Here is a 10,000-nt window from a genome sequence, read left to right as displayed (position 1 = left end):
TTGTATTCAGTTGCCTCTTCTTGTAAAGGAAATATTTAGCTTTATTCAGTTAGAGGGATAATAAATATACATATTTTCATCTCTGTAAATATATCTCATGGTAAGAGAAGCGATGCTCGATGAAAAATATTTTCACTTTCCATCACCCAGGTATAAACATTCAAGTAATACATTTAGATATTTTTACATCACAGAGGAAACAGTATCTTTATTTGTTTTTTTTTTTACATATATCATTATTGTATTTCACTCAGTTTTTAATTATTTAGTCGACCAATGAAAAGAAAGTTACCAAAAACATTGCCTCTGGTTTTTCAGTTTGATATCAAGTACAGGAGCCCTATATTTGAAAAACGCCTTTCACTTACTCGGGGGAGTAAGCCCACAAACTACTTGGTTGTTGTTGTTGTTTGTGTGGCTGGGGGCGGGGAGGGGTGGGGGTGTGGGGGACCTAGCAAAGGTTGTGGAAGAGCCTAAAGAGATCTGGAAAAGGTCCCGTTGAGCTAAAAATACAGGAATTTGAGGATATATTATATTTATTATTAGAACAAAAATGTAAAGAATAAATAATTAATGTGTTTGTTAAACGGTACAGAAAAATTATTTCCAATATAATATAGAATACTTGTTTTAATTTCCGATCGCAAAACAAGGCTTTATTTGACCATAGATTTTAGCACGTTTTAATTTATTGCATTTTACTCGAATAACATTTTACTCTCTCTCTCTCTCTCTCTCTCTCTCTCTCAGTGGGAGACAGAAAATAGCCTGCTGACACTGACCACAAATGACATCCGATATCAAGGGATCTTGGGAAGGTCGCGTGGAAAGTTATCACACCGGGATAAGAAGACGGTGAACGAACTCTACGGTTGTATTCGTAAGTACTATATTATTATTATTATTATTATTATTATTATTATTATTATTATTATTATTATTATTATTGTTATTATTGCTAGATAAGAAGATCGTTTAAACAATCGAGCATCAGAGGATAAGGTTAGAATAGTATAGGATGTATTATTATCATCATTATCATTAACATTATTTGTTAAGAAGGTTCTTTAAACGATCGAGCGTCAGAGTATATAGTTAGAAAAGTATAGGATTTATTATTATTATTATTATTAGTATTATTATTATTATTATTATTATTATTATTATTATTCCTAGATAAGAAGATCGTTTGAAAGGTAGAGTTGTTAAGTAAGTATATAGTAAAAATAGGAGAGGATGTATTATTATTATTATTATTATTATTATTATTATTATTATTATTATTATTGCTAGATAAGAAGATAGTCTAAAAGGTCGAGTGTTAGAGGTAAATAGTAAGAATAGTATAGGATGTATTATTAGTATTATTATTATTATTGCTAGATAAGAATCGTTTAAAAGGTAGAGTGTTAGAGGTATATATGTAAGAATAGTAAAGGATGTATTGTTATTATCGTTATCATTATTATTATTATTGCTAGATGAATAGATCGTCTAAAAGTTCGAGTGTTTAAAGGTATATAGTAAGGATAGTATGCGATTTATTATTATTATTATTATTATTATTATTATTAGATTATTAATTTTATCCTTATTTAAACTTCTTAGCGTAGGAGATCATACGTCGAGCGGTTAAGTAAGTAATAATAAGAATAATAATAATGAATATAATAATGAATAATAATAATAATAATAATAATAATAATAATAATAATAATAATTGTTAATTATTAATAATAATTAATTATTGATTATTATTATTATTATTATATTTTATTATTATTATTATTATTATTCGGTTTATCACAGATCCTCCAATTCGACTGGGTGGTATTTATAGCGTGGGGTTCCGGGCTGCATCTGCCATCCTTAAGGAGTCCATCACTCTTCTTACATGTGCGCCGTTTCTAGGATCACACTCTTCTGCATGAGTCCTGGAGCTACTTCAGCCTCTAATTTTTCCAGATTCCTTTTCAGGGATCTTGGGATCGTGCCTAGTGCTCCCATGATTATGGGTACGATTTCCACTGGCATATCCCATATCCTTCTTATTTCTATTTTCAGGTCTTGATACTTATCCATTTTTTCCCTCTCTTTCTCTTCAACTCTGGTGTCCCATAGTATTGCGACATCAATGAGTGATACTTTCTTCTTGATTTTGTCAATCAATGTCACGTCTGGTCTATTTGCACGTATCACCCTATCCGTTCTGATACCATAGTCCCAGAGGATCTTTGCCTGATCGTTTTCTATCACTACTTCAGGTTGGTGCTCGTACCACTTATTACTGCAAGGTAGCTGGTGTTTCTTGCACAGGCTCCAGTGGAGGGCTTTTGCTACTGAATCATGCCTCTTTTTGTACTGGTTCTGTGCAAGTGCCGGACATTTGCTTGCTATGTGGTTTATGGTCTCATTTTTCGTATTGCACCTCCTGCATATGGGAGAGATGTTATTTCCATCTATCGTTCTTTGGATATATCTGGTTCTTAGGGCCTGATCTTGTGCCGCTGTTATCATTCCTTCAGTTTCCTTTTTGAGCTCTCCCCTTTGTAACCATTGCCATGTGTCATCGCTGGCCAGTTCTTTAGTCTGCCTCATGTATTGTCCGTGCATTGGTTTGTTGTGTCATTCCTGTGTTCTGTTTGTCATTCTCCTGTCCCTGTATATTTGTGGGTCTTCGTCTACTTTTATCAGTCCTTCTTCCCATGCACTCTGGAGCCACTCGTCTTAACTGGTTTTCAGATATTGCCCCAGTGCTCTGTTCTCGATGTTGACGCAGTCCTCTATGCTTAGTCCTCTCCCTCCTTCCTTTCGTGTTAGTATAGTCTGTCCGTATTTGCTCTTGGGTGTAGTGCTTTGTGTATTGTCATATGTTTCCTGGTTTTCTGATCTATGTTGCGGAGTTCTGCCTTCGTCCATTCCACTATTCCTGCACTGTATCTGATTACTGGCACCGCCCATTGTGTTTTATGGGCTTTTATCATATTTCCGGCGGCGTTGAGTTTTGACTTGAGTATCGCCTTGAGTCTCTGCATATATTCTTTCCTGATCGTGTCCTTCATCTCTTGGTGTTTTATATCCCCTCCTTCCATTATTCCCAGGAATTTGTATCCCGTCTCATCTATGTGTTTGATGTTGCTTCCATCTGGTAGCTTTATCCCTTCCGTCCTTGCTACTTTGCCCTTTTGTATGTTGACTAAGGCACATTTTTCCATTCCAAACTCCATCCTGATGTCCCCAGATACAGTCTGGATTAGGGCATCTATTCCCTTGATGCTCTTACCATACAGCTTGATGTCATCCATGAACATCAGATGGTTAATTCTGTTGCCTCTTTTCTTGAGTTGGTACCCAGCATCCACCTTCTGCAGTACTTTTGTCATGGGAATCACGGCTACTACGAAGAATAGTGGGGACAGTGAGTCGCCCTGGAAGATCCCTCTCCTGATATTAACCTCTGCTAGTCTTGTTCCAGAGCTTGTAAGTATTGAATTCAGTTGCCGCATTGTATTTTTGAGGAAGCTATGGTGTTTTCCTCTGCCCCATATATTTTCAGGCATTCTATTAGCCATGTGTGTGGTATCATGTCGAAGGCTTTCTTATAGTCTATCCATGCCATGCTTAGGTTAGCTTCATTCCTTTTCTGTTGGTGATGGATGTGTATCCTCTAGTAGTTGTATAGCCTTTCGCTGATGATACCTGTTAGTAACTTCCACATTATTGGTAGGCAGGTGATAGGCCTGTAATTAATGGCTATATTTCCCTTAGTCTTGTCTTTCTGGACTAAGGATGTTCTTCCTGTGGTCATCCATTTGGGTGCATGGTAATTTGTGATACAATGCTGGAGTTGTTCTGCTATTCTTGGGTGTAGGGCCTTGAAGTTTTTGAGCTAGTATCCGCGGACTTCATTGGGACCTGGGGCTTTCCAGTTGGGCATTTTCTTTAGTTGGTGTCTGACTGTGTCTGTCGTGATGTCAGTGAATCTTTGTTTTATTCTCCCTGTTTCTTCTGCCTTCACTTCCTGGAGCCATGTTGCATGTTTGTTGTGTGATACCGGGTTGCTCCAGATGTTTTCCCAGAGTCTCTTACTTGGTTTGGCTTCATGAATTTCTTGGTGGCTGTCTTCCCCTCTTAGTTGGCTGTATAGTCTTTTCTGGTTAGTTCCGAATAGTTTGTTCTGTTGGTATCCCTTATTCCTGTTCATGTATCATTGGATCTTATGTGCTTTGGCCTTAAGCCTCTGTTTTACATCTTCTATTGTGTTGTTTAGTCCCCTCTCGTGTACTTTGTATTTCTCATTCAGTTCCTCCGTTGTTTTCTTGCTTCTTAGCCTTTTTTCTGCCATCTCTTTCAGTTTACTCAAGTTAGATCTCATCACCATGATTTGCTTTTCCAGGCAGCCTTTTCCAAGGAGGTTGCTGTTTTGGTTTCTGTTGGGGGTTGGTTGTGCTGGGGTGGTTGGTGTTGTCGTCGTCCCCATCAGTTCTGCTACTAGTCTTGCTCCTGCATATGTCAAGTTATTTGTTTCTGTGATATTGGTGGTGTGTATTGGTCTCATTATTTCATTGACCTCACTAGTTTTCTCCCTTAATTTCTTGGTTTTGTAGGCTTTCATGGAGGGGATCTTTGTTCTCTCTGTATCTGGCTTCATCCATTGTCTGATCTTTTCTACCCATTCCGTCCTCTCTGTTACTTCGTCGGCGTTTCTTCTTGTGTCGTTGTTTGATACCTCATCATCCCTGTCGTCTTCTGTGGCATCGTCTCTCAGTTCGTGTTCTTGTAATTCGTTGCCGTGTGTCATTTCCCTTTCCAGTTCCTCTTTCTGTTGGGGAGTGCCAGTTCTTTTTCTTTATGTTCCTTACTTGGTCTGCCAACCTCTGCTCTGTTTTGGGGGATGTTATTTCTCTCATTCCAGATGTTGACCAACCTTCTTCTATATCCTCTCTCTGTCGGGTTGCTTCTGATGTAGCATCTCCATATTTCCTTATTTTCTTCTCTCGTCCATTTCTTCCTCTGGTTTGCTTCTGTAGCTCCAGTCTCTGGTTGTTGGTTACTTTCGTTGTGGTGGTCAGTTGCTGGATGACGACCTCCAAGTACCTGACCGTCCTCCCTTTCAATTGGGCTGAAGCTCCTCTGTTGCCAGAGGTTCCATTTACGTCGTTGTCGTTTAATTCTTCATTTCTTTCCATCATTGCTGAGTTTTGCTATTTAACCCATAGCTGAACCCTACCCTATCAGGAATAGGTACTCATTTACAGCTGAGTAGGCTGAGGAAATTATGGTAAAGATCCTTTCCCAAGGAATCAACGCCGAGGAGAGCGGTCACCCATCCAACGACTGACCAGCCCCAATGTTGCTTAACCAGTCAATTGACGACCTAACCCACTCTGCCACGGCGCCACATATTATTATTATTATTATTATTATTATTATTATTATTATTATTATTATTATTATTATTATTTGTTGAAAAGACCGTGTAAACGGTCAAGCGTTAGAGTATATTGTAAGAATAGTATAGGATTTTGTATCATTATTATTATTATTATATTATTATTATTATTATTATTATGGATAGAACTATTCTGAAAAAATTTCGAGCTTTCAAGATAAATAATGAAAATTGAAAAAGACGCTTTCGTCTGAGGGCTGCTGTTCAATGTTCTCTGGTAATTATGATTCTGCTGCGGCACAGGATTAGTGCCCTCAGCGCACTTCATGCGGTGCACCGTAGGCATTACCCAAGGTTCTTAGCAGCGTCATTTCTTCTCCCCCTAGCTGCAACAACCCCTGTCGTTCCTTTTACTTTGCCTCTGTTCATATTCTCTTTCATCCACCTTGCTTTCCTCAACCTTTTCCTAACTATTGTTTCATTGCACAACTGCTTTGAGGTTTTCCTCCTGTTACACCTCTCAAACCTTTTGACCTCGTGGGTCCCAGCGCTTGGCAGAGGCCAGAGTTCTTTATTCCATATTTCATTATGATAAGGCATTTCTATATTATTTTGACAGGATCTTGGCGAGTCTTCTGTGGCTTCAGATCAAATCCTTGTTTTAACGAAGGTTACGTTGGGTCAGATTGCAACTGCGTCTGTCGCACTGGGACGGAAGGTGCCTATTGCGAGCACGTCCTAGACGACGATTATTACGGTAAGCAGAAACAGAGCACAGTAGAAATTAAATAAATGAATAAAATAAATATTATTATTAAATTTTATTATTATTATTATTATTATTTATTATTATTATTATTATTATTATTATTATTATTATTATTATTATTATTATTATTATTATTATTATTGAACTAAGGAACCTCAGCAACGAGGTTATAATATTGACAATTAAAAGCCACAGTTGTGTTAAAAAATATATTTTTGCATTAATTTGCTAAAAACTTCTCTAGGAGTATCCGAAAAGTTCTCTCCTAGTAATTTTCAGCATTGTACAAAAATACATTTTTGACACTACTGTGACTCTTATTATTATTATTATTATTATTATTATTATTATTATTATTATTATTATTATTATTATTATTATTATTATTATTATTATTATAATTTTTTTTTTTTTTTTTTTTTTTTGTGTGCTCTATCACAGTCCTCCAATTCGACTGGGTGGTATTTATAGTGTGGGGTTCCGGGTTGCATCCTGCCTCCTTAGGAGTCCATCACTTTTCTTACTATGTGCGCCGTTTCTAGGATGACACTCTTCTGCATGAGTCCTGGAGCTACTTCAGCGTCTAGCTTTTCTAGATTCCTTTTCAGGGATCTTGGGATCGTGCCTAGTGCTCCTATGATTATGTGTACGATTTCCACTGGCATATCCCATATTCTTCCCTTTTCTATTTTCAGATCTTGATACTTATCCATTTTTTTCCTCTCTTTCTCTTCAACTCTGGTGTCCCATGGTATTGCGACATCAATGAGTGATACTTTCTTCTTGACTTTGTCAATCAACGTCACGTCTGGTCTATTTGCACGTATCACCCTACCCGTTCTGATACCATAGTCCCAGAGGATCTTTGCCTGATCGTTTTCTATCACCCCCTCTGGTTGGTGCTCGTACCACTTATTACCGCAAGGTAGCTGATGTTTCTTGCACAGGCTCCAGTGGAGGGCTTTTGCCACTGAATCATGCCTCTTTTTGTACTGGTTCTGTGCAAGTGCCGGGGATTCGCTTGCTATGTGGTTTATGGTTTCATTTTTCGTATTGCACTTCCTACATATGGGAGAGATGTTATTTCCGTCTATCGTTCTTTGAATATATCTGGTTCTTAGGGCCTGATCTTGTGCCGCTGTTATCATTCCTTCAGTTTCCTTCTTTAGCTCTCCCCTCTGTAGCCATTGCCATGTGTCATCGCTGGCTAGTTCTTTAGTCTGTCTCATTTATTGTCCGTGCATTGGTTTGTTGTGCCAGTCCTCTGTTCTATCTGTCATTCTCCTGTCTCTGTATATTTCTGGGTCTTCGTCTACTTTATTTGCGGAGTTCTGCCTTCGTCCATTCCACTATTCCTGCGCTGTATCTGATTACTGCCCATGTGTTTATGGCTTTTATCATATTTCCGGCGTTGAGTTTTGACTTGAGTATCGCCTTGAGTCTCTGCATATATTCTTTCCTGATCGTGTCCTTCATCTCTTGGTGTTTTATATTCCCTCATTCCATTATTCCCAGGTATTTGTATCCTGTCTCATCTATGTGTTTGATGTTGCTCCCATCTGGTAGCTTTATCCCTTCAGTTCTCGTTACTTTGCCTTTTTGTATGTTGACTAAGGCGTATTTTTCTATTCCAAACTCCATCCTGATGTCCCCAGATACAATCCTTACAGTCTGGATTAGGGTATCTATTTCCTTGATGCTCTTACCATACAGCTTGATGTCGTCCATGAACATCAGATGGTTGATTCTGTTGCCTCTTTTCTTGAGTTGGTACCCGACATCCATCTTCTGTAGTACTTTTGTCATGGGAATCATGGCTACTACGAAGAGTAGTGGGGACAGTGAGTCGCCCTGGAAGATCCCTCTCCTGATATGTCTGCTAGTCTTATTCCAGAGCTTGTAAGTATTGTATTCCAGTTGCACATTGTATTTTTGAGGAAGCTGATGGTATTTTCCTCTGCCCCATATATTTTCAGGCATTCTATTAGCCATGTGTGTGGTATCATGTCGAAGGCTTTCTTATAGTCTATTATTATTATTATTATTATTATTATTATTATTATTATTATTTTATTATTATTATTATTCTCAGGTCATTTGTTATCACCGTGCAGTCAACACATAGACAAGAATTCGACGATAGAGTCGCCCTTGTATATTGTCAAAATTGTTATGCCAGGTATGTTTTTTATATAATTCTCTCTCTCTCTGTCTCTCTGTTCTCTCTTCTCGTCTCTCTCTCTCTCTCTCTCTCTATATATATATATATATATATATATATTATATATATATATATGACTGGTAAAAATGTTCTTTTATAACAGAATTCCATCTAATAAAAGGAACCCATAAAAACACCAAAATATAGAGAGGGAAATACTATATTTCAGAGACTGCTGTCTCCCTCTTCAGGTAGATGAATGAAAAAAGTTACAGAAAAGGGTGGTATTTATACCAAGAGGTCCATCTACAGGTACGCAAATTTAGGTCACTCCCGCTGATAATCTTCTTTTAATCTTCTTAAACGTCGGTTGAATGAAAATCTTGTCAATGATATCTGAGTCCCATGCTCCCTTTGTGATATTCATTACCTGCCTCTCTTTAATCAAGGCCGATTCCATCATTTGACTCTTGTACCGGTGCATGTTAGCTGCTTAATAACTATGCGACAAATTCCAGTTTATTCTATGGTTATGTTCATTTATATGGTTGAAAATAGCTGAGTTCTGTTGTCCATACCTAACTGACCGTTTGTGCTGTATTTATCTCACAGGAAGTGATTTTCCTGTAAATCTGATGTAAGATTGGTCACAGTCCAGGCATGGGATTTCGTAAACGCCTGTGTCCTTGGGGGATGTCTTTTGTTGGACGTTAATCAGGGATTTGGCTAAGGTGCTAGGGTAAGTACAAAAGGGTTAGATTTTCCGAAGGGTCTGGGTCACCGTCTTAATCCTGTCCAGGTGTGGAATTTTGATTTTCAACCATATAAATGAACATAACCATAGCATAAATTGGAATTTGTCACGTATAATTTATAGCAGCAACTGCCGTTACACAAGTCAAATGATGGAATTGGCCTTGATTAAAGAGAGGCAGGTAATGAACATCTCAAAAGGAGCATGGGATTCAGATGTGAACGACAAGATGGACCTCTTGGTATAAAATACTGCCTTTTCTATAACTTTTCTCATTCATCTACCTGAAGAGGGAGACAGCAGTCTCTGAAATATAGTATTTTGCTGTCTATATTTTGGTGTTTATATATATATATATATATATATATATATATATATATATATATATATATATATATATATATATATCTCATTCATCTACCTGAAGAGGGAGAAAGTAGTCTCTTAAATATAGTATTTCTCTCTATATTTTGGTGTTTTATGGGCTCCTTTATTAGATAGGAACTTCTGTTATAACAGAACTTTTATTTTGTACCATATATATATATATATATATATATATTATATATATATATCATATATATATATATATATGTATAATTCATTCTACTGAATAGGGAGAAAGTAGTCTCTCAAATATAGTATTTCTCTCTATATTTTGTGGGTTTTTTATGGGGTCCTTTTATTAGATGAATTCTGTTATAACAGAACATTTTCCCAGTCATATTATATATATATATATATATATATACTAATATAAGATTGTATTAAGTATATATATATATATATATTATATATATATAGTATATATATGTATATATATATGTCTATCTCTCTCTCTCTCTCTCTCTCTCTCTCTCTCTCTCTCTCTCTCTCTCTCTCTCTCTATATATATATATATATCTATATATATATCTATATATA

The 10,000-nt window shown here is 36.8% G+C and overlaps 1 protein-coding gene across 2 annotated transcripts in view; it reads left to right on the top strand.

The window, feature by feature from the left end:
• Positions 1-10,000, top strand: part of LOC135201057 (protein SpAN-like) — a 20,915-nt gene that overhangs the window by 7,413 nt on the left and 3,502 nt on the right. For both annotated transcript variants that reach the window (XM_064229928.1, XM_064229920.1), the window contains 3 exons: positions 751-880; positions 6,012-6,149; positions 8,254-8,340. In XM_064229928.1, the coding sequence (XP_064085998.1) occupies positions 751-880; positions 6,012-6,149; positions 8,254-8,340 (355 nt within the window). The remainder of the gene's footprint in view (positions 1-750; positions 881-6,011; positions 6,150-8,253; positions 8,341-10,000) is intronic.

Source organism: Macrobrachium nipponense, chromosome 23 (genome assembly GCF_015104395.2).
Source record: "Macrobrachium nipponense isolate FS-2020 chromosome 23, ASM1510439v2, whole genome shotgun sequence".
NCBI classification, from domain to species: domain Eukaryota; kingdom Metazoa; phylum Arthropoda; class Malacostraca; order Decapoda; family Palaemonidae; genus Macrobrachium; species Macrobrachium nipponense.
The sequence above is the reverse complement of the archived record's forward strand: the minus strand, read 5'-3'. Positions and strand labels throughout refer to the sequence as shown.